We start from the raw sequence: 25392 nt of genomic DNA on the forward strand, positions 1-25392 counted from the left end.
GTTATTCTGAGGAGCTGTACCTGGGAGGAATAGTGAGGTTTTGTAATGGAGCCTTAGGGCCTAGCTGATAAAAGCAGACAACTTTGTAATTGTTCACTCAGGGTTTTGGAGGTTTGTGTGTGTATGTGGTTTTTTGTTTTGTTTTAGGTTTTTTTGCAGGGATGCAAAAACATACGTGCACAAAACAGAGGACACTCATTGGTCAGCAACTCTCAGGGGATGTTTATAACTCTTAAAGTGTGGAAGAAATAAAGGAGTGTAAACTATAAAAGACAGAAGGAGGGCAAAGATGACTCTCGGTGTAGGGGCAGATAAAGAACAAGAATTATACCTGCATTTTCTGCCATGCTTAACATTAATCCAAAATGAAAACTACTACTAATAATAACTTTTTTAAAAAAGGCATAGTTTTAGAGTAGGCTATGTTTCTGTTTTGTTCTAATAACCATATCAGTGACTACACACTCCAAGGATTTCACAGCCTGATTTTAAATTCCAAGGGTCCTCTAAATTAGGGTATCAGAACAAGAGAATTTAGGAACCACCTTTCATCCTTTACCTAGATACAAATTTGGATGGTAATAGATCATTTATTATTTATTATAACTATTTAAACAATAGTTAAGAAATGCATAGATAGAAAACTAAAGTAGTACATTTGCCTGGTAGTGTGTATCTCCTGAGCTTCTAAAATCTGTAATTCTGAAGCAAAAGTTTCTGAAACAGAAATGAGACCGTGTCTTCAGCACAACTGCAATTTCAAGCTCCAGCTGATGCCCAAATATACATAATAACTTGTGCTGTCTTTGAACCATGTTAATAGGAGGTGCTTATGCCAATATGAATTTCATTCAAAACACCTGTTCCTTATAGAACGCTTATATCAGTCACACACCCTTCATTTTTCACTGTGTAATATCAACTAATGCCACATGATATTTATGACACATTGTTAATTCAACAGAGCTCATTTTTCTTCTAGCCCTAACTATTGATAAATAACCATGAGGAGACTATTGCTTTATACAGGCAGTTCTACATGATATGAAACAGAGCTGAAGCACATCAGATCTTTCTCTACTTTTCAGATTCACAAGGGTCTGACCTGCCCTTTGCACAGGTGGATGATCCACCTGGATTTCTCCTCAGGTAACTGCAGATGGAACACCTTCACAGCTCAATGATTGCACAACAGGCACATAAGGAGGGTTTGCAAGTTCCCCCAGGGCAGGTCTTGGCTCTCAACAGGTAGAATTAAGTTTGCTTTGGGTTTGCAATTCTTGGTTTGGAGAAGTCTACATCTCAGTGAGCTCTCTATTCAGGAAAGCTACCAATTAGGCAAACTTAAAACTTACATGAGGGAAAACTACACAGAAGAAGACAAATAGATCCACATGGAGGAGAGCAGGAGATACTGAGGAGCCAATTGATGCACACTGATTGAACATACAGAAGTGTTTAGAAATGAAGAAGAATATGATCAACAGCATCCTTCCCCCAAAAAAGTCTTTTATATTAAAAGACATCACTTGTAATAATTTGGTGAAGAAATTTTCTCTAAATCACAATTTTATTTAGCATAAATATTTCTGGAACTAAAAACTGTGTGTTTATTTAATTGAGATAATCTTATCCAAACAGCCAACATGCTTCATTGTAAAGCCCTAGATCATCACAGACAAGTGAAATCAATGTCAAACTATTAATTGAAGTGACTCTTTTTTTTCCCCAAAAAATGTTGCTTCACTTGAGAAAATTCACTTCCTTCTATCTTAAATTAAAAAAATCATTTCAATCACAGTAAAGGTGAATGACATGTCATATTTAGGTATCATTTTAACTTTGCCGTAGAAGTGGCTGTCACATTCTTCAGCATATTGGAATTTGAAAGGTTCAATTAAGCCTTGTAGAGTGGACAAAAAAGGAAATTTAGAAGTATATGCAATTTTAATGCACATTCCCTGTATCTAGATTTTGATCACAGTCATGCAAGCTTTCTTATATTACCAATGAGTACCTGTAAGGTGAAGAAAATTGATTTTCACCCTTGCCACTACTACCAGCACTGCTAGTATCTAATGTTAATTAAAAGATAAGCTGTGGCTCTTAGAAACTTCTATGAGATTTTCTATCACATTTGCAAAGTGGAGTGCATTGCTGTATTCAGCCATTTTAGAACTAAAACAACCCGTTGTTGTACTTGTATTTTCAACAATTAGATGACCAAAGGCAAAACAAGAACCACTTGCAGCCACCCTGTCCGTAGCAATCTGCAGTAAAAAGGGAAAATTGAAAGATACGCTTTTTCCAACAGATACTAAAAGATTTAAAATATTCCTTTTTTAATCATTTTTAAGCACTCACCGGTTGCCTCACACGGCAGAGCCAATTTTTCCAAAACAGAGCCTTGAATTGGTGTACAATGTGCCCCATATTCTCTTTTCTTTCCTTCATCCACTTGCTGAGTGGCTTCTTAGGGACTTTCTAACTCAGAATCATCTCACAAAGCAGTCCAAAAAGTTCCGTATTATTCAGAAGCTGATTAATTCCAGCACTAGAGAATAGTGCAAGAGATTTGCCTGCTTCCTGAGAAAAGATGAGATTATGTTTCTGCCTCTTGTTTTTCATTCGTTGAGGAATCTCATCTTTCCGTTTGCTTCTCAGTGCAATGAACAGTAAGGGGACGGGTTTGTATAAATGCCCTTGGGGGGCTTTACTCCAGCATACATTCGGCACTTGTTTCGACTTTTCTGGAATAAAATAAATGCAAATGACAGGGGGAAAAAAAGAATATGTAACATACATTTGTCTTTTTCTAAAGTTGGGCGACTTTCTGTCACTTCAGTGTTTATGTCACTTTGTTTGCATATGCTTAGATTTTGAAAAAAAAAAGAACAGTAGAAAAATAAGTACACTGTTTAACCACATAGTCCTAAAAATGTCAGTATGCTTCTTGAACACCCTTATGAGTACACATCTAGCACTGTAGTGGACCCATTGCATCATCATATGACTGTTGAATTTTTTCTTGTAAAGGATGTATGTTTGACATTCTCCACTATACAAAACCTACATAGAGGCAGAATATTCTGACAAGTCAGAAAACTATGTTAAACTTCCAGATGCCACCCAGGATGAAAATCAGTTTTATAGCAGCAGTTCCTTTAGCAAAGAGGAAGCTATTCCTGGAGCTGTGTGAGGGGATCTTCAGGAGGGGAGCCTATGCAGATCTGTGGTAGCAGGGCCACTGGGAGACACAGCAGGAGTTTGATGGTGCAGAGGATGGCTACCTTACCCATCAGGAGTGCCATTGTGAACAGAGCACTAAACTTTCTGTATGTTTTGGTCTACCCAAATGAATTGCCTGAGGTAGAATCTGATGCCCAAAAGTTCTCTCTGTGGTCAATAGAGACACCTAACACAGCCATTATAGAAGGTAATTCAGACTGCCTAGAATCTGAATCATGAATCACACAGACATAGGACAGCATGATGCCTGAACAAATATTTTTTATTTGTCATTATTGACAAGTAAATTGCATCATTACACTTTTTGCAAAATGTATTACTATTGAATGAAAGACACATCTTACATTCACAGCTGTTTTTCCACATTAAGAGTAAAATCCCCCCAAAATGTAAAAAGGTTTTGGATACAGAGACACCACAGAGTAATTCAACTTCCATAAGCCAAGGCAGCAATTTAAAAAGTGAATAAGCCTGATATTCTGCAATGAACAACTGCACATCTGCAGGTCTATTGAGTTATGCCAGTTTCCATATAGGATGAGGATCAGCTAGTGTCCAGTGCCTTAGCTTGCCTTTCCCAAGCTCTGGGTTTGGGTCACCCAGCAGCAGTTTTTGGCCCTCCAGAGCACATTGAGAAGTTTTGTTACTCCACTTCATGGTAAACTGACTGATTAGTCTGTTAAAATCTTTGTATTTGAAATGGTGCAAGCTACTGTTTTAATTTTTACCTTTGCAATGGGTTCAAGGAGTAGAGAAAAAACAGACTAAGTAGGTGTCATGAATTCATAAATTTTTACATATTGGTCAAAATCATCTCCTAGCAAAGCAGAAATCACAGATGCAGCCATGGCAGAACACAGCTAGTTAAACACCTTTATTCCTCAAATATGGTGGGATTTCCTTTTATTCTCTTTACTCTGAGACTGAAAAAATACTGAAGTAATCATTTAGCTTTAAACAGAAATGTGAAAGTCCTCAGAACATACTAAAAAACTAAGTAGTTTAGTGTTTACCTGACTGTTGTTAAGCATATCTGTACCTCTGAGGCAGGATTAATTAATACCTCACCAAGGAGTTCCACTTCACACCTGGAAGGCACTTCTGCTTTTAGTCAAGTAATACTAAAATCTCTGCTATTTCAGAGTATGGACAGTAATTTTTCTCACTAGGATCAAAGGCAAAATTCTGAGATAGCTCGGATGAAAATTCTGCACACAGTTGAAGTATGCATTTTTAAACAAATATTTTTCAATAACTGAAATTGAAATGTGTGTTTTAATTTGTGTGGTTTTACACAGTCTTTATGGAAAGCTGGGAAGAAGAATCTATAGCATGTGATTTGAAGAAAATTATAAACTACTCAACATAATGAATTACAAAAAGTTACTTAACAAAGCAACTGATATGGAAGAGAGTTCCTGACTGTGTGAGCCAAAACAGCTCACATGAACCGTTTGCCAAATGGTTTTGAACAAGTCATTCTGCAAAATCTCTGCTCATCTGACTGTGTGATCTGTAAAATTTATTACGCTCTATATAATTACATACTCATAAATGTGGTATTCTATTTTTAAATGCTAAACAGCTTTTCATGGATACAGGAAACAATTATTTTGTATGGAATTAGTGTCCAGTACTAATGAACTACTGACTCCTCATTTTACTATATAAAGCACTCAACAGACAAACACCTTTCACCATTCAGTTCTGTTGACTTCATTTGTCCTCCTATCTCATAGTCCTTTCCTATAGAAATTCCTTCTTGCCTAGTATGGTGTCCTCCAGTAGCAGACTCGTTTTTTCTAGAACAAAATTTAGGAAAGTAAAAGGTACCCCATGAACATTCCACCAAGAACAATCCCTGCACTGACATTCTGAGACATTACTTCTAAAAGTTGTATGAGCTTGATTGCATTATTTTCAATGTCATAGAAATATGACAATTATTGAATCAAATGATCACCACCTGCCTCACTCCCTCACCAAACCAAACTCTTGGCACAGAAAACATGTTAATAATAAAAATAATGCACATAGGCAGGAAAAGTAAATCGGTTCGGAATATTTTTGGAGAGATGTGTCACCTGTATTGCTGCCACCCTGGAAGCTCATTTGAATGCCCTAGGTTTCATCAGTACAGCATCAAGCAGTATCCTGTGCAAGTACCAGCCTTAAATAGCTATATTAACTATATAATTATTTCATTATAAGGAACAGCTAATAGCTATATTAACTGTATGTTTTCAGAGCTTATTAACAGAGTGTCTGTAATCAACAGCAGCATCTTGAATATTGCAGGGCAAATTAGAAAGGGATTTCATCATGTGCTCCACTCCTTACGGAATGAAAAAAAAACCAAACAGGGTTAGAATTGGATCCTACAGTAAGGAAAAGACAGAATGACCTGCCCTTTTCTGCTTTTGCTTAGCTTTGGCAGGCTTTGTCTCAGTTTTAACTTAAAACTTTACTCTTATAATATGCAAGTTATTCAAAACCACTGGTGCAGAAAAGGCAGAAAACCTCCTGCAAGCATTCAGCTCTGATTTTAAAACTTGACTGCATCATAATAGCATACCATCAACACTCCACGTCTAGCCTGCAGTTTTAATACAATGTAATTAGAGTAGGCTGGGAAGCGCATTCAAAGAAACATAATTTCATCTGTTAAATAGGTTAAAGCCCAGGAGCCAAAAATACTGTCTGGTAGACAGGAATGCAGTCAAATCTTGTGAGAATATGGATGGAAATCTGGCAAACTAGCCTATTTTCCTATCACCACCCACCATTTCTTTAACAAGGTTTATTGAGTGATCACAAGGCTTTTACTCTAACATTAATAGGAGTACTACTTGTAGTACTCCCAGACCTGTGTCCCAGACAAAGTGTCTGCAGGTTGACATCAATAGTAGCATCTTTCCTTGGAGACACTTCCTGGGTGCAAAGTTAGGGCATGATGAAAAATGTTAGTTGTGGGCAAGGTTAAATAATAGGGCTGATTAAAATGGAGCTATACATTAACCGACTAAACAGACCCAATCTCTCAAGGAGGATGGTGGTTTGTTTGAGCTTCTGGGAAGCACTAGGAATTTTACTCTTGTAAAATGACATACAAATACTATGCCATTAAATTGAAAATTTTTCTCATAGTTATAAGCTCAGCACCAACAAGAAGCATCTAGAATCAGGTTTCTGTGTTGTGAAAACAGACTCTGTCTTTTGCTGCTGCTTCACTTTGTTTGTAGCCTGAGCAAAAGCACTGTCCCTGTCAGCATTACTCTTTCTTCCATTATTGTACCATGGAGTTTCAGATTTAACGTTGCTCTGTTCAGTGATCTCCTTTCTCTTCAAGCAGAAGATTTTTTGAACTGTAATTTAATCCATACTCAAGAGTATAATATTTAATGGTAATTATTTTAAAGATAAAACATGCATTTTAGTCACTCAAAGACTGATGAACTTTCAGGGAAACCAAACCTCTGCATCTTGTATCAAACTGTAACAGTGTCATCAAATCACACTGCTGTGTTTTTTTCTACTCAGTTGTTGCATGCAGATTCAGTTCCCAAAGCCCAGTTTGCTGCTTGCACTGCTGTGCACTGCAGTCAGAATATAGCTGGCTGCTCATGGGCAGGTCTGAAAGCATTCACCTGTCACTTGTCAATGGAAATGAAAAACATCCCTGATTCAACCATATAAGCATTTTATTTAGGAATATATATTGAGATCCAGACTTGAGATGAAAACCCAGTTCCGTAACACAATTCACTGAAATTTCTTTTCAAGGAATAATGTTAAAAAAAAAAAAAAAAATATATTTTCAAGAAATACTGAAAGTACTGAATTATTTTGCTTGGGCTTTTAAAGGACAGATAAGAAAATTTGTAGTCTAACCATTCTGGACATAGGTCATTCCAAAATGTTCCTTTACAGGATTTCTCATACCTTCCATTAAAGAAAAATGCAAAAGTAAAATGCCAGAAGTAAAAATCTACTCCTTCAAGTCACTAACTGAATTACTGCACTTTCTCAGTCTCTTGCAAATGTGAAACCACTGCATTATAGCATGTCTTCATTGTAGCCTGAGGCATTTCTTTAACAAAATGGTAGGAATGGGTCAGAACACCATAAATCACGGAACAAACCATTGGTAGAAAACACTGTTTTCTCCCTTCACTCTTCCACCCTATTCATACCTTCTACCTTTCTTTGCTTTTATTCCTTCTGATCCCTGGATTAAATTGATTCTGTAGTGTATTGGTAGGGACAGGGTGGCACATAGAACCATATCAGGCTCTTGATTTGAAACAGAGGTTTCTGGTGTTTGAAGGATTTTTAAACCTACCACAAGACACTGCACTATGTAATATTGAACATATATGTAATATCACATACGTTTTTTAAAATATCACCACTTTAAATCCTGATTTATGTTCTACAGAAAGAATGTGAATGGCTAATATTAAATAACTGAATTGCTTATAAAACCTGTAACTATTATATAACTCTCTATGGATGTCTCTGTAAAACCTACAGGAATGTAACTTCACAGCCGGATGCACACAGCTGACTCATTTCTTTATCTCCCTGTCCAGTTGCAGTCACAAGGGGAAATACAATTGTTCTTATCAGGGTAACATTCTGGCAAGTTTCCTCTGAAGCTAGGAGAGGTATTTTATTTATTTCAGATGTGTTTGTAGAGCCCCTTCTTGCATTAGGATAACAGCATCAGAGGACGGTGATCACAGGAAACAGGAGGATACTTGGTCTCTTTTGAATTCTAATTTTAAGCTGTCATAAACCCCTTTATTCCACTTGGTAGGAAGCACAGAAGAAAAATATTTTAGCAGAAAAAAATGTACAGTGTCCTAAGGAACAGTGAGAAGGAGAAAGGACATATTGGCAAAAGGTGAATGGATCATCTTCAAGGGACTTCTGCCAGGGTCTTGGGCATTGATTTAATACAGTAGTTGCATCACCCCATGAATGCCTGACCCTTAGCTCCAGCTCAGCCAGGCCACAAGACCATCAGCACGCAGCACATAAGAGTTTTTGTATTAGTCCTCAAGATAGAAGTGCTTACTTTATATGACTGTAAACACAAAAGCTTTGTAGTTTCAATTGACAGCACATGCTGTTAAAATGACTCAAGAACCTCTTTTTAACCTGTTTCTAGATTCTTGTTGTCCTTCTTTTAAAAAGACAATCACACCATTTCAGATTCATACTCCCAAGACAACTGCAGTAATATGCTTCCCCAGCCAAAGAGCCACATTAGGTGTTTGTTTTCTAGGTAAAGCATTTTTACTTCTCTTTAGGTGCTTCTTAGTAACTATTTCTTGTACAACAGCAAACTTTCTCCTCCAAACCCATACTGGTCAATTTGGTATAAGCTTTTCTTCACACTAGAGTGCAGCACGCTGTTTCCAGTGATGTCCTTTTTATCTCATTACTGTTTTGAGAACAGGACGTTGCAGAGAAAAGATGTGCTTCATTGCAGGTTTCCCAAAGGACCTCACAAGCTTTGTCAATGACTAGGTAAGCACTAGGTATGGTTAAACACAGATTTTTTTTTTTGTTAATTATTATAATTTTTTTAAAACAAGGCATAAACAGTTTAAACAAAATGTGGAGCCATTTCCACCTATCTCCTTCCTTTAAGCTTAGGGAAAAAAGGTTTCCTGTGAAAACTTACATGCACTGTACATACTCATCCTAAATGAGAAAGTGTGGTTTTAAAATTAAAAGAAGATTAAATCAGTAACATTTAAAAAGTTACTAATCTGTTCTCCAGCTGAATATTCATCAAATTTAAGGAGGTTGATATTCATTGGCAGTTTTCTGTTCACGAGAGTTACCCTTCCTTTTTGAATGTTTCCATCACATTGCTTCCAGTCTCTGTCACTTGCTGAACGTGCCGACTACAAACATCACACCCTCATAGTTCTAACTCTTGTGCTTGTTAATAGCGTGCAGACTACAATCCTCAAAAAGCAAATCTCATTTTGCTGGATCAGCAACAGCTGTTCTGAGAGCTTATTCAGACCCTTTTGACCTGTGGCCTTTTCTAGGACTGAACACCCCACGCCAGTAGAAAGAAGAAAATAAAAAACTCCAACACATTTTCTTTAGCTGACCACATATTTATATTCTAATCAGAGCAGCAAAGTAGCAATGAGTATGATTTCTAAAAAAATTCCAAACGCTTAGGCCAATAATAATGGAAAAAACTGCAACTGCAGAAGGGGTTTTGATGGTATGTACAGTCAATAGATATTCTCCAGTTCTTCAGAAGAACTAGAAACCATTGCAACAGTGAATGTTTTGTCCTGAAAACATGGAGATGAAAAACAATTAAAAAAGAAAAGAAAAAGCTACCATAATACAGGCCTGTGAACATGCCGTACACCTGAATGCCGATTCCTCTTCATAAGCAGAAGGAGCCTTGCTTCAGCAAAAGATTGCAAGTTCTTCAATGCATAAATGTTTCCTGGATATTAATTTAATTGTATAGTTAAAGTATGGTTGGATGAACATCTAAGAAGTACAGATATTCAACAGCTCAGTGTCAAGTCCTTGAGGCTTAGAAAATTCAGTCCCAACACTTTGCAATTTCATTTAATTTTAATATAGGAAAATAGTATTGTTTATTTGTCAAAGTTTGCAAAAAAAATAAACTGCATTCACTTTAAGTTTTCTTTACAAGTGAAGCAACAAAGACAATTATAACTTACATAATTTTTATAACAATGAGGAAGGGATTAACATTTTTAAGTTAATTTGGTGGTTTGCAAGTATTTGGCAATAAAGTTTGATTTCTTTCCTAGTTTTTTCTTTTACAGCAGGGATAAATAAAGCCTTTTTATATATTATAGCTGGCTTGTCCTTTACAACAGATCCACTTTCCAATTCATGGAAAAGTGAGTTTTATATCCAGCAACACATAACTAAGCAAAGCTTAACTGAAGTCCATTCAGCACATTCAGTTCCCAAAGAACAGTGACATAAATGATTAACTTCCAAGACACACGGAATGCTGTAAGTCATCCTGAGGCAAAAGACTTGTAATGCACAGAAGTTGTAACCGTGAGTTCATCTGTACAAAGGCCTTCTCCTTCTTGAAAACAAAGATGGATATTTCATGCTTTCCCAAGACATTTCTTAATGAAATATCCCACTAACTTCTGCGGCCTCTGCTGATACTCCACAAGGACATCATGTGAGCTGCTGATTTGATCTCCTTCGAGTCGATTCAGAAGAGTGACACACACTACAGCAGCTAGAAATTAAAAGACAGGATTAGTTAGGAATAATATTCTGGAACTCGTACAGTCCAAAAGCATAAGCATTTGAACGAACAGCTAGAAGACAAGAATTACAAGAGAAAACAAACCCCAAAAAAGGGTGTGCAGTACCATAAGATGCTAGTGTACTAGCATGCTGTGAGGGATATAAGTTAGAAATAGCTTAAGAGATTGCTACATTAATGAAGCCAGAGCTCTCAGGCAGCTGTAAGACACTTATTGTTATATCATGATTCTTATGTTTTTCTGGATAAGAAGGATATTTCACAAGTACCCAGGACTTGACTGCTAGGAAGTGACTAGACACACTGTTCTAGCAGATGTAGTTACAGCCATCTCCCTTAACCCCAGCCGAAGTGCCTGTGCTGTAGGTGCCATCCCTCAGGAAGCAGCAGATAAGCCCCTTCCACATTCATAGACAGGGAGCACTGCAAGCACATGAGGACCCCATGGACCATCTCAGGTTCATCTGCTGCCTTTCAGCCCCAAAGGCAAAATCCCTCCTTTCACTCCAGCTGAGCTCTATCACTCAACCCTATCACTGTGCTCTGTTTGGGGTTTCTGACAGGGGGAATTTGCAGAGCACGAGCAGTAAATACACATTACAGACCTACAAGGCAGAGACAGCAAAAAGGACCAGGCTCCCTAATGGCTCAGGGATACCACTGGTTGGGTTTTTAATCACTCAAATCAGTAAGAACTAAGGATGTTTGATATAATTGTTGGTCTTTTTGTTTATACTTCTTCATTTCATCCTCCTTAAGTTTAAGAACTTTGAGAAACATCACTGTTTTAAATTGGCAAATCCCTTGCTAAGGAAACTGAGAGAAGACAGTTTAGACAGTAAGAAGAAAGACACTCTATGACATTATTTGTAATTGCTTTTTTTTCCCCTGATCTTTGATGAAAATTAGTTAGCTTGTGTAAAATATTTGAAAATTCATTTTATGATTGGGAATGGTTTATTCATGATGCTACTAAAACTCCTGAACTGTTTAAGAATCAAACTCTTACATCTACACAGAATACTTATATTTTCAACTTGATATGAAAGTATAGAAAGTTAGTATAGTTCTATATATATGAGAATCACCTGATTGCTTAAACTAACCAGTTGTTCTCTGTGAACTTCAAAAGCTAACTGAAGATAACAAATGAATGATAGGGGTAATTAGGCATTTAAATGATTTACATGGTTGCCAGGGGCTGGAATAGTGAATTTCAGTAGCAAACTCTGTAAAAACTATGTGAAGAAGCTTGATAAGTTGTGACACATCTGATACAAATCAAGCAATCGCAGCAACAAAATTATAAGCAGAACCATTGGGGTTTTTTTTTATATGCAGAAGGTACATTAACATTTCATTTGCAGTTTTTAACCACAAACTCCCTGCAGAAAAATTCCTGTAGGTTGGATAAAGTGACTAAGTTGGTTTACCTTTGACACCGCTGAGATTACACATTGCAGCAAATACGGAAGACTCCATCTCAATGTTTCTGACACCAGAATCATAAGCTTTCTTCAAATATTGGAGTTTTTCTTCTTCATCATATAAGCAGATTGCACCATCCAACCTGCCCTGTCCTAGAAATTAATTTTGTGGAAAATTTCAGAGTGATGAAGTCACAGAGCAAATTCAGTTTCGAAAACACCCAGTTATTACAGTTTCCCCTATGCAGTGTTCAGCTTCTACTACTACTACTCTTTATTTTTGCGCACAAGACAAATAGGAAAAAATGATTCTTAGCTATTGCTAGAGGTTCCACATAATAGTTGTATTTTTTATAATGTGAATCATGGCAATTTAACTGGTCTTCTTCAGCTTAAATTCTCAAATTCATAAACAGGAAACTGTTTATGTGCAGCATATGTGCAGCAAGCATCAGAATTCAGCAACAAATCTTAAGTTGTATGGAAGTGCTGCATTTTTAATATGTTTAATCACTATCTAGAAAAACTGCCAGGTTTGAAAATGTTTTTTCATTCATCCTTTGAAAGGATGAATACTTTATTAGTTACAGACTCTCTAAGGTAAGAGATGAAGAGTCTCTTAAGCTAACTAGGCAATATTATTATAATTTTTTGAGAAAGTGGGATCAGGTGCCATTTATAAATATCTAGATTTAGGAGATCAGAAAAACACCTGAATGTCTGTATGTTTATCCAAAGTAAGCCTTGGAGGTTTGTGCCTCCTACGAAGAAGCACTGACACAACTCGGTAAAATATTGTCTTCAATTGTCTGATCACTGCTTTGCTCAAAATGAAACAAGTTACAACAATTCTTTTAGAAAATATTTACTTTAGGTATTTAATCAAAGAAAACCAACCCCAAACCAGTCACAAATAATTCTCATTCCTCTATTTGTGACAAATATACCTGACAAGTACATGAGAAGTGTATAGTAGACTATATGTACTTCAGAGAATCTATTAAAGCTGGAGGAGCATCTCCACAAAATTAAAAGTTTAATACAGCAAACTGGTAAGTACAATGCTTAATTTTATGTAGATGAAGAACTGGTTCATTACGATTGGTGAGACAACCCACAGTAAGGAATGCGTTCTGTTCAGTGAACTGGAAGCTTAATGTTAATATATTATCCAATATTTATCTCTTGCTTCTTACCAATAATTTTCTGTTAGTCTGTCACCAGCCTTACCTTCATAGAAATCCAAAGTGCACATGGTGTTCCCAATGACTGTGTTGAACTGACCGATTTCTTTACTGCACTGCATCAGCTCCTTAGCCAGCTGTTCATCTAGGTTAGTACTGCGAATTACTGTCTTTCCCAGAACAACCTGTTCCAACTGAGGTTTGAAGGTGGCATCTACAGACTGCCTAGTTATAACCACTGAGCCTGGCTCCAGACCTGCAGTAAAAAGAAATAGATACAACTTCACAATGCAGTTAACACTTTGTTTCCACACACATAAAACATATATCTTGACTCAATGCTGCTTCTTTTATAGGTGGTAATTTTACCCCTGAATTCATCAGGAGAATTTTCTGCCCATGCCTATCTGCTTCCATTTATTATTACAAATAATTTCTGAAATAATTGAATTTTTTCTTTTTCACTACATGTTCTTTCTTATATCATATTTACATAGAGGACAAGAAGGTCCTTCTCACATCCAGATCTCTTAAGTGCATCTTCTCTATCAAAAAGCAGGTTTTGCCTTTACTTTCAAAATTACAGAAGAAAAATTATTCATCTGCTGTGGAAAACTGTTCTGACCATCAATCACTTACACAAAGAGAGATGCCCAACTTTCCTACAAAGATACTTATGTTTACAGAAATAAAACAGAAATCAAGAGGGAAAATACCTATTCCACCAGAGGTGCCAATGCGAATGATGGTTATGTTGGAACACTTGGCATGATACAACAATTTGATCAGCTCATGCAACATGATTGAAATAGAAGGAATGCCCATACCATGCTGAAAAAAAAGCAGAAATTCATACTCCACACTCATATAGATAATGCAAAATATATATGGAAAAAGGAGCTGAACATTTTCTCCTTTCTGGTATTTTTTTCCAAATGCCACCTAACTCACTCCCACAAAATCCCCAGTCTCTGGGCCTACTGAGAGGCTATTACAGATAAACAGAGAGACTCCCACTGGCTTTGGTAGATTGTGGATGAAATACAATATTTCTAAAAATCATGACTTATAAAACATTTACATTTTCAAAAGCACAATCAGTGCCCTTTCCCAATCACTGACTAATGCACTTCATCATGGAACATTTCCTAAACACAAGAAAAACCCCACTCTGACTTTTTCACCAACCTGAAGTGCTAGTGAATAGTTAAGCTAAATTATTTTCACAAAAAAGACATCATGGTTTAGTCTCAATGTTCAGCAAATAGAAGTCCACCTTAACTTGCACAACACTATGATAATTACAGATCGAAAGAAAGGGTGCAGAGCAATATTACAGTCTTGCAATTGCAATTGAAATATGTAATTGTATTTACAAATTAAAGGTATGAAGTTTTAAAATGCATATATGAGTTGGCAGCACCAGTCCCACGACATGCTAGTCTTAAGCTACAGTAGCATATTTGACAGTGCCATTGTAGAGATGCAGCTCTGGATGTGATATAGCCATTTTCTCCAGTACCCCACATATCTCAAGTGACATTTTTCCCCCATTACACAGGGTACAGAACAGGGATGAGGAAACAGTAAGTCTTCTTAAAAAATCGATAACACCATTCCTGCAACACCTCAGAGGTTCACTGAGAAAAAAGGATGCAAGAAGGAAGGAAGGTGCTGGAGGCTTTCCCTCTTATGAGAAAGGGCTGAAAAGGACGTCTTAATTAGCTGGCTACATTATTTTGATCATGGCTGATACAAACTTAACAGCCTTACTCAGTCTATTAAGTGTTTAAAAGAAACGTGCATTCATATTTTCTACTTTGAACAGCATCGCTGAACTGTGTCCCGTATCAGAGGACATGAGGTACTTACACTGACAGACAGAACAGGTCCCACTTTGTACATGGCGTAGCGGTCAGTGCCCGCGCAGATGTTGGGGTAGTCACAACCGGTGCTTCCAAGCCCCAGCTCCTCCGCTATGTAGGCAATAAAAGCTTTCATCCGTGAAGGGCTTCCTCCAACACACACAAACTGCGGTGGACAGTATTCAACAAAGCAAAACCAGTTGCGTAATTCAGTAAGTCAAAGAACATCCAAAGAACAACATGAGTATATGCAAACACTTTCAGTAAACACTAAGTTACCCCCAGATATAGTTCTTCTCGTAATCATTCTAAAACATCATGAAGAAAAATCATGGAAAAAACCCTCACCTGTCTACATAGCACTCAAGTGCCTTCATCCTGTTTAAACTAGTAAAAGACAAATATTGGCATGAAGACCCAATAAACAGGAGTTCTAACTGAATAGAGCCTACAGCATTTGCCTTTTTACTGAATGGAAAGAGACAGTCAAAAACTATTATCTCCAACTTTTTTAGATACAGAAAGTGACAAGAACCCACAAAAACTTTTCCACTTTGCATTCACTCCTCAATCAGTGGTACGCTGACACATTTAGTCCTATTTTGAAGACAGCTACTCTTTCATTTTCTGCAGAAAAGATAAGGCTTGCTGCACAGAGCAAAGCATCTTACCTTTACATCTCCAAACAGTGCCGGAAAATCATGGGTACCAGTCCCAAGAGCAAAATGGTACAGGATGTCTTCTTTCATTTTCTCCAGGTGAGGGTTGCACAGATGAATAAAATTCTCTCTGCCAAGACAGCAGCATTGTGAAACATATAGAGTGTATACAAACCCACATGTTGAACAGATGCCAATTCTTCAAAGTCAACCAGTCAGAGTTGGGAAATACCACACCCATATGTATGCCCGCACTACGTAATTTTGGTTCCTCATGCATTGCGTTAAGGAAATCCAAAATTTGGTAACTGCCATACATCCTGTAATAAATCACATATGACATTTAATATTCCATTCATTGCACAGAATGAAATTGCTGAAGAAAAGTCCAGCTGCTAGGATGCATTTGCAACTGTGCAACATTCACCTTAAACAATATTAAAGCTGTGAACCACAGTGGGTCTTTATGGTGAACAAAACAACAGGAGCAGGACCAGGGAATATTCAATAGACTACAAAGACTCAAAGATTCAATAGACTACTACAAAGACAATCTATAGCAAAGCTGAAAAGTAAACAACCTGTTTTGACTGAAACTCCCCACCACCACCACCAGCTACCTGAGAAGGAGGGGATAATTTGGGCTTTATAGACAGGCATGAAGTGGTTTTCTGTCAGTTTGTCTCCCTGTGTCATAAACACAGGAGGAAAAATATCCTACAGCATGAGACTGATAAGGGTACAGAGAATCTGAAATAGGAGAGGAAAGAGGAAAATGGAAATCTGAAGCAAAGAAAAAACGATAGGAGGGGAAAAAAAAATCAACAAAAAGGGAAAAGAGAGGAAGAGGTAAAAAGAATTAATTTCTTCTTAAGTTGCTTCTTGTAAGGAAGTGATACAGCTTAAAAGAAAAATAAAAATTGATCTGTCTGAAGAGCCAGGAAATGACAGGCCAAAGAGGGAAACCTGAACTACTTGGCACATGGGATCACCTTCGTGGAAAATTCAACAGTGGACTACCTAAACAAGCTGCATGATTCATAAACTGCCTTCTGTGCTTGATGTTTTAAGTTCAATTGAAACAGGTAGGAAAGACTAGTCAATAATCACAAGCTTAAGCAGAACCCTGGCCAGTACTTCAAAGTAATTTCTGAGAGATGGAATCAAGTAGTAAATAGCTTTCAGACACAAGAAGATGGGTTAGCTTAATTAATGGCTTAATGGAGGCTCACTTCAGGCACAACACGGCTCAGCAAATTCAAACTGCTTTGTCAGAGGAGACAAACAAAACGTTCACCTGAATTTTATGCAAAAAAGCATTAAGACTTTGCAGGAACAACTCTGAACAGAGGCATTTAGTGCTATTTTTGATGGTTTAGGTTATCTTGTCTGCCTTCTAATGCCTCCCTAGAAAAACCTTCCTGTAGGTCCTATGTAGGTCCTATCTGCCAGTCCTGCGCAGGATGTATGGGTTACCTTAGAAAGCCTACAGTGGCCAAGATGAGGTCACTGAACTATTCCTCAGAAAGCAAATAGTTACAACCCAAACATTCTGAGTACAGCAATTGCTTCTGTTCTTGGCATTCTCCTTCCAATATCACTAACTATCCAGTAACAACTGCACAACCAAGGAAAGAGGTGTCATCCCAACCCACTCTATCTGTTCTTGCCCACCACAGACAACCACCTTCAGCAACTGAAGGAGCTGCCCACTCAGGCAGCTGGTCCATTCACCCCTTCAGTAGGAATTTGTTTCCATCTCTGATAGGCCCCATTTGCCTCTCTTCATACAAATCCTGCCTGAGGTGGAACCAAAGACTGGCTGCCTTTGTTCTTCCTTCCAAGAGACCTGTTTGACTCTGGAAGAACTAAAGAGCAGGTTTATGGCTCATCAGGAAGGCAAAGACAGCCTTGGAGTCTGCCAGCTCATGTGAGCAGAATTCCCAGGCTGCCTTCCCTGAATTATTCCTGTTCATTTTTGTGGGACTCCCTACCCTTATTTACTGGGTCACTCACTAATGCAGATCCAATATCCAGCTGTGTTGATGTTCATTGGAATGGCTTTTACATACAAATAGGATATGATTTGAAATCACTTTACAATTTGTTCTCAGGCAAGCAAAAAAAATATTTCCTTCTTTATGAGAACACCAGCAATAAAAGCTTCTCTTCAGGAAATAAACTGGGAAAAGGCGAGGCCTCTATTGAAACTACAGGGAAACTCATGTGGTGTGTGCCAACACCACTATCCTCATGCCTGGCAAAACACAGCCTCCTTCCTCAGCCATGGCTATATTCCACCTTTTTCATCTCACACTCCACCAACAACACTCTCCGAGCCCCCCCCTCACTGCAGCGCTGGGCCATTACCAATTTGCACAGCTTATCTGCACATCCAATTGTAGACTTGGACCCTAAGGTAAAATGGGCAATAAAAACAAGCATATTTTTATGTGTACATAGGACCAATGCCATGGATTTACAGTAGAGGCAAAGTTTGCTTGATAAAAATCTTTGGCATGAAAATCTCAGGAGAAGAAAATTTATTTCCCTCCAGCTATTGTAAAGCATCTACAACTTCTGAGGTTTTAAGCAAAATACAAGTATCTGAAGACTAAACACGCATGTACGGTATTAGTAAAATAAGCTTACAGTAAGGATTAGAGAAACACATTGAAATATTTGTTTCAACTCTTGAAGCAGGTAGGTCTGGCCATATGCAGCAACCAAAGTCAATATTTCAGTAGCTCACCGGATTAAAATAAATTAATAAATAAAAACATCACTCAGGCTTGGAAAAAATCACTGTTCAGATAAAGGAAAATGGCTTGCTCTGTGTAGGTGTGGTAAAGCAATAAAGCGTCCATTTGTCAAAACAGCTCCTATTGGATACTTGATGTTATAATCAATATTTGCATCGTACCTTAACTTAATGAGTGTGTAATGAGTTTGGGGAGGAAGGTTAAGTGTAAACTTGGACAAAGTAATTAATTTCTGAGTCTTACTTTGAAGCCTGTTCATCATCAGTTTTCTTCTCATTTGAGGCACCAGGAGCCATGTGTGTTTATACCTAGAATTGTATTAAAAAAAATAGATATAAGCACATCAGAATAGTCCCATCTGTAAACCTAGAAGCATTAATAGTGAAAGAAACCTTCTGTATCTATAACTCTCATGAATATTAAATCCCCCAAATAATCCAGCCACACTACAGCTTTTATAACTGTAGCAAAAAGAGTATCTACAATTTTTATGGCTGAGCATCACCATAATTCATCACCACTTTCAAAACCCTCAAGCCTAAACTAATCCCTTGCTAACATAACCCCCACCTCACAACTGCCTCTGTTCTGTGCTATAAGCAGCAGCAGGCTCATGGGACAGAGAGAGGCAAGTCTCATTGCTAACTAACCCTCTTTTTTCCGTACCTCCCACAGCAACAGGAACTTCTGAACCAGCTTCAGCCCCCTTCCACGTCTGGCTCCAGAAAGTCTACAGAGTTCAGCTCTAACTGTCAGACGCCCGAAACCCAAGTCCAGGAAGCATCTTACTCATAATATCCTCTTCATTAAACTCTTCCTACTGACCTTAAGAACCCTTTTGTCTGCCACAGCATAAAGGCAAGGAACACCAAAGTAAAACATGACTCCAAAAAGGCACAGCGCTTCAGCTTATCATCCATCCTGAAAATCTCTTTTGCTGATCCATTGCCCTAACCTATACCCAAAACCTTCTCCTTTCTGCATTCTTCTTTATATTTAAACAGGCAAATGCATCACTAAGGCTTTGGTGCTGATACAAAGACAGAATTATAATTATAGAACGACTCATTTGTTATTATTTTCAGAAGTGACTAAGGCTACGTGCCGAAGTTGATACTTTCTGGGAATGCCCTTCTGGGAAGTACTGAATCACAAAGTTTTGCTCTATCCTTCCCTAAGAAGGGTGTGACAGCACAGAGATTATAATAGAGGTAGGACCTGTAATCCTTAAAAATGCCAGGATCACAAGGAAACAGAAAGAAATTGGTCTTGCAACAGAATTACATCATATGTGAATTTTGAGAGAAGTAAAAAAACAAACAAAATAAACCACAGGCTTGCCTGTTAAAAGCCACTGAATAATGGAAATGTATTAAAAATTATATAGACAATTAGTTTTCTTCATTTAAAATATTAAGCTTTATTAAACAGACCTAAACTTCACATGTACTAGATATACTAACTGTGTACAACCACCTGTGCTCAAGGAGGTTGAGCATAAAAGTCGCATTCAGAATCAATTACCCATCCTTACGGTGGTATGATTAGAGTCAGCTACTACAGGAAATTACAGGAAAAATGCATCATTTCTTCCAAGAAAACTACAGTGCCATGAGCCCTACTAAAGAGGAGTTGGAAGTTATATAGAGGAGTTGGAAGTCGAGAAGAAGAAACAGCAAAGTGATTTTTATGTACTGGGATGACATAGGGTTGCAAACAAACCGAGGATATTAATTCAGCTGTTGTTCACAGTATTTAGCATCCATGTGATTTTTAACAGTGTTCTTTGTTCTGTGATCCCTCAAATAATGATATACTTCAAAAAACTGAGAACAAAGTTCTGATGGTCCAAAGGTCCAGCATACCCTCTCCAACAGCACTTGGCTGCAGGTGCCTTGGCAAGAATGGAAAGTAAGGAGCAAACATAAAGCAGCTTTCCCATGGCAGACCTTGCCAGTAATCAGGTAGTAGCTGACAAGCAGCGAGTTAATGTAAAGCCACAAAACTCTCACACTGTCTGAACAGATGGAAACTTTTACAGCCACGTCAAAAGTTTCTGTAGTCTGCCTCAGCCTAAGTTAAAACTGACATTCGACAATATGCTCCTGATTCAGCTCAAGAAAGGGCATGGTCTGCTTTAACATGTATGCACATCATAGGATGGTTTGGGTCAGAAGGCACCCTAAAGATCATCTAGTTCCAACCCCTCCTCCACGGGCAGGGACACCTTTCACTAAACCAGAGTGCTCAGAGCTCCATCCAGCCTGGACTTGAACACTTCCAGGGACGGGGCATCACACAACTTCTCTGGGCAACCTACTCCAGTGTCTCACCACCCTCATACTGAAAATTCCTAGTATCCTCAAGAGTGAAGAATTCTCATCTCATCTAAACCTCTAAATCCTCAGACTGGTGTTTTAAAACCATGCAGGATTCATTACAATTGCCATCTTTCACATCCTCCCCACACCCGTCATTTTTGAAGAAAGTCAACAGCCAACAGCTTCTGTACGGAAAAGCTCTGGTTCGGTGTTGATCCATCATCAGGAAAAGATGAAGTCTCTGCAAAACTGATTTTACCCCGCGGGTCCCCTCCGGAGGCCGCCCCGCCGCTTCTCGCTGCTGCCGGAGCGCTGCCCCGGCCCCGCAGACAAGGCAACCGGCCCCGTCCGCCCGGACACTGCCGAAAACAGCGCTCGCCGGGACCGACCCCTGCGCCCGCCACTCCGCCCTTTCCCACGCGCTCCCCGCCACCGCCCCCCCGAAGGTTGAGAGACACCCCGAGCACCCCCACCCCGCCGCTCCAACTGCGCGGCGCCCAGCGGGACGTGGCTCTCACCGGGGGCGACGGGAGCCGCTGCTGGGAAACGAGGAGAGCCGCTCGCTGCTGCCGGGAGAGGTGCGGGGCACTCGGCTGAGCCACCTCCCGCTGGCGGCGGCACCGCCCCACCCAGGGCCCGGTTAACCCCCTGCTCACCGTGCGGGAGGGCGGCCCGACTGTGCGGGAACCGTCGTGTTCCGGGGCGGGCACAGCGAGCGGGAGCAACGCAGCCGGTGTGCGGGAAGAGTGCAGCTCTGCCGCCAGGAGAGCTGCTGCCAGGGCACGGGGGTTCGGAAGGACCTTATCCCAGAGATACAGATATGCACGCAGGTGTGGGCACGCCAGGGATGGTGGAGTGGGGTCGGGCTGTGCGGGCGTCGGTGCCTGTGTCTCCCCGTGTGTCGGTACGTACCGGCTGTAACCGCGCTGGCCGCTTTCACGGCAGGGATGGCTTCGGCTGCTTGGAACTGACTATTGAGTTGGAAGGGACCTACAACTCATAGCTGAGTTTTGAGTTGTCACAAGAACTAATAGCTTTTGCAGCGGAATGTGCCCTAGAAACTGCAAATAGCTGAGCCAAATGATTTAAAAGGACTAACCAAGCAAAGTAAGGAAACAGCGAAGAAGGGAACTGAGGCAGCCAGCCAAACAGCACCAAGTTACTTTATAACCAAGGGTATTGTCTTAAAGAAGTTCATAAGGCAGTTGCTTAGAACTTTGGGGCCTCCAGACATAGATGACCACCAGAGACCCCCAATGAAGCCCCTCAGAGACATTATAAGGATACGTATATATGCTAATAAGTCTTAGAACTGTCATGAATATGTAACAGGAATACGGGGAACAAAGAATGAATAAGCAAGTAATGCTGACATATAAGCTGCAGTGGAGCTACCTTTGTGTGCACTTCGGTGAGCTGATTCCCAGGGCACCCAGCGTGCTGTGATCATGCAGTACATCATAATAAAGAATGCCTACCTGCTAAAATTCACAAACTGAATCTCAGAGGTTTCTCTATTTTAGCTAACACAGTGACCATTTAGTCCAGCTGCCTGACCACTTCAGGGTTGATCAAAGGTTAACATAGAAAAAAAAAAAAAAAAAAATCATAAATCACACTGTAAGTGTAAATTTAATTTATTCATACAGTAACTGAAGACACAAACCCCACAATTCTACAACACAATTTTAAAAATATTTTTTTATACCACAACCACTCTGTAGTTTGTCACAGTAGGGAATTCTTGGGATACAGAGCAACTAAAACCTGCTTGGTGCAGAATCTTCTGTGCCTGAGGATGGTAAAAACATTGGGCACAAGGCATTGCTGGGATGTATTTATTGCAAAATCACATACGGCGCGTTTAGAGTAAAATTTAATATTCTGTCTCACACCAAAGGACTTCGTATGGGAATACAAAAGAGAGAAATCCCCTGCACACAGATGCATTTCTAGGCATGAACAACATGCAAGAGGAATTGCTGAACAAAGTCAGAAAAACATAACCTGTTCAACTTGTTTATATTTCCAGTGGGTAAAACAGAAGCAAAGCCTTCTAATCCATCTTCCATTTTCCCGTTCCTTGAATATATGTCAAGACTTTCAAGCTATGGTAATGGACAAGCACCTTAGAAGAGTGTTTTAATTTTGTGGAAGAAACCTTTCCTTTAAACAGGAATATTACCTACCCTTTCATCTCAGGGTCCACTGAAAAATCTGCTTTAGCTTTAAGGACGTTTTCCATTTAGCTATATATCAAGAGAATAAACAATGTAAATGGCTTCTTTTGTAAATAATCAGGTTACTATAGTTATCTTGTGTGAAACATTCAATAAATTATGCATTTCGATGAGTCTAATAATTGATAGTAACCTTTGCTCTCAGTCACCTCTAGAAAACTTTAAATGTCCTTTTAGTCTCCTGGTTTTTGTAGTGTTTAGGTTTTCATTCTATTTAGATTTAGTGGGAAAGATACCTCCTAAGTACAAATACAATATGTTAATGTTGTTTTAGAAGGGTGAAAAATACACAGCTACGTGCTGGGGTTATAACAACAATATGTAATTGGCCTCAGATTTTTATATATTGCATGATGAAAATTTGCATCTTTGGAAAGTAAGGCTGTCTGTCCTTTAATTATCAAACATATTCTCCTTTCTGCCTACCATATACCATTTTTATAGTCAATTTGTCAAATAATTCAGTGCAGCTGTTTTATTCACTGCATTTTGATTCCTCAGTCACTGGATGTTTTGTATCATTAAAACTATTAATAGGAGGAAAAAATGTGCCAAGACTGAACTTTTGTACTTCTATTTCTAGCTTTTTTTTTCCCAGACTGTAGCATAATATGTAATTACATTCTGAAAAATTATCTGCAGAGAACAGCAAAAGCAGAATATTAAGCTATTTGTTTACAAAAATAAATTGGGCTTCATCCTACATCTTTTACAACTAAGTCTGCGTATTCAGCACGGATACAAGTATTTAAGAAATAGATATGCTGAAGACAATGGAATATGACATGCTTGAGAAGCACGAGTCAATTGAATTTTTGTTTGTATTGCAAAGTTAATGCATACATACCCTTGATCTCTGAAATATGTTTATATTTTACTCTAAAAAGACAGTAGCAGTAAGATTTATATATTAGGTATATATCAGGACTCATTAAAATGAAAACAGCCATTAGACTTCATTACACTGAAATGGTAGTATATAAAAGGAAAATTACTCTGCAGTTGCTAAACTGCCAAGTTATTGTTAAATCTTTATCTGGAATTCTCTTTTAAAACCATTCACATACTCATTATACTTGGGTGCAATTAATAAAATGTAACTGCACTTTTATCTTTGGGCTTGCAAAGCAATCAGTATTCCAAAAAAAATTCTCTCTTTTACTACTTAGAGGCATTCAGGGCAGAGGTGGAGCACAACACAAAGAAACAAATGTTTCAGCATTTAAAACAACAAGACTAGATTTTGTAATAAACACCCAGCTTTTGACTTTGGTGTTTCTCTGAAAAACAAACATGGAAAACCAGAACTTTCCACTGCTTCTACATGGAACTGCTGATGACTTTGAAAACTGCCAGCTGCATGACTGCATTGACTCAGAAGTAAATCGAACAACGTGATTACTGCGATAAGGTGAACTCACTTCCATCCTTGTGTTCAGCTGGAGCTTAATTTGTTACACCACTTTGATTTCATGTCCCTTGGAGAACAGGAAGGTTATGATTCTGCTGCAGCTCTCCATTATTCTAAACTCACAAACATGTATTCCAGGATTGTCCCCCTGTTCTTATGAAGAAAAATCTCAGGCTGTTAATATTCTAACCCGTGGTATTCACACTGTGATCCATCCAGACTCAGTCGACCAACAATTCAGGTCAAAATCTCCTTAGGTTGACTAAGGAAAGCTGAATATACATTAATGGTACATTAGCAAACTTCTAAGAATCATAGAATCACAAAGGCAAGACCTTAGGAGGGGACACAACCAGGTCAGCTGACCCAAAATGGCCATATGATGTCAGCTTGGATATGAAAGCTAAGACAAGGAGGAGGAAGTAGAAGCATTCTTTATTTACAACACTTGCCTTCTGGAGCAGCCGCTACATGTGCTGGAGCTCTGCTTCCTGGGAAGTGGCCAGACATCACTTGCTGATGTGAACTGGAGAATAAAATTAATTTTTTCCCCCTTTTGCTTGCATGCACAAACTTTCACTTTTGCTGTAGTAAAATGCCTTATCTCAACCTAGAGATCTTATTTTGTCCATCTGAGAAAGGGGAGTGATAGAGAGGCTGGGTGGGAACATGGCATCCAGCCAGGATCAACCCACCACAATTGGTCAGGTTTGAATGCTATGAGCTCTGGGTCTGGCAACCCCTGATACTCTAGCCTAGAAAAGGAGACTTCCCCAAAAGCTCTATTGTCACAGCAGAATCAATGGTTTCAATATATCTGGATGTAATCCACAACACAAATTGTAAGTGAAAATAGACACAAGGGAAGTAATTCCAAACACCCCCCCCCAGTTACAGCTTGATGTAAGCTTTACTATCTTCAGAAAAATTTTCTGACTAGCCAATAACCATACATTTAGGCATTTGCA

General features: G+C 38.8%; 1 protein-coding gene across 2 annotated transcripts; it reads right to left on the bottom strand.

Moving 5' to 3' along the window:
• Positions 1–9851: 9851 nt before the first annotated feature.
• UPP1 (uridine phosphorylase 1) lies at positions 9852–21619 on the bottom strand. 2 transcript variants are annotated; one of them, XM_027743257.2, is made up of 8 exons: positions 21430–21619; positions 18696–18760; positions 15703–15820; positions 15039–15197; positions 13883–13997; positions 13213–13422; positions 11989–12135; positions 9852–10525 (listed from the first exon to the last, which is right to left on the bottom strand). In XM_027743257.2, exons 2-8 carry the CDS (start codon positions 18746–18748, stop codon positions 10386–10388), a joined length of 942 nt encoding a protein of 313 aa, XP_027599058.1. In that variant the 5' UTR covers positions 18749–18760; positions 21430–21619; the 3' UTR covers positions 9852–10385. The 2 variants fall into 2 exon arrangements, with proteins under 2 accessions (XP_027599058.1, XP_027599056.1); XM_027743255.2 differs by lacking the exon at positions 21430–21619 and adding an exon at positions 21292–21385.
• Between the last annotated feature and the right edge of the window lie 3773 nt (positions 21620–25392).

The sequence above is a fragment of the Pipra filicauda genome, unplaced genomic scaffold (genome assembly GCF_003945595.2).
Source record: "Pipra filicauda isolate LSUMZ 115617 unplaced genomic scaffold, ASM394559v2 scaffold130_size2058158_pilon, whole genome shotgun sequence".
Classification (NCBI taxonomy): Eukaryota; Metazoa; Chordata; class Aves; order Passeriformes; family Pipridae; genus Pipra; species Pipra filicauda.

Coding starts and splice junctions, on each gene's coding strand:
- UPP1 (XM_027743257.2), bottom strand. CDS start 18,748: ATGGCTCCTGGTGCCTCAAATGAGAAGAAAACTGATGATGAACAGGCT. Junction 13,423..13,882: donor TGGCACCTCTGGTGGAATAG/GTATTTTCCCTC, acceptor TTTTTACTGCAG/GTCTGGAGCCAGGCTCAGTG. Junction 12,136..13,212: donor CACTTTGGATTTCTATGAAG/GTAAGGCTGGTG, acceptor ATTAATTTCTAG/GACAGGGCAGGTTGGATGGT.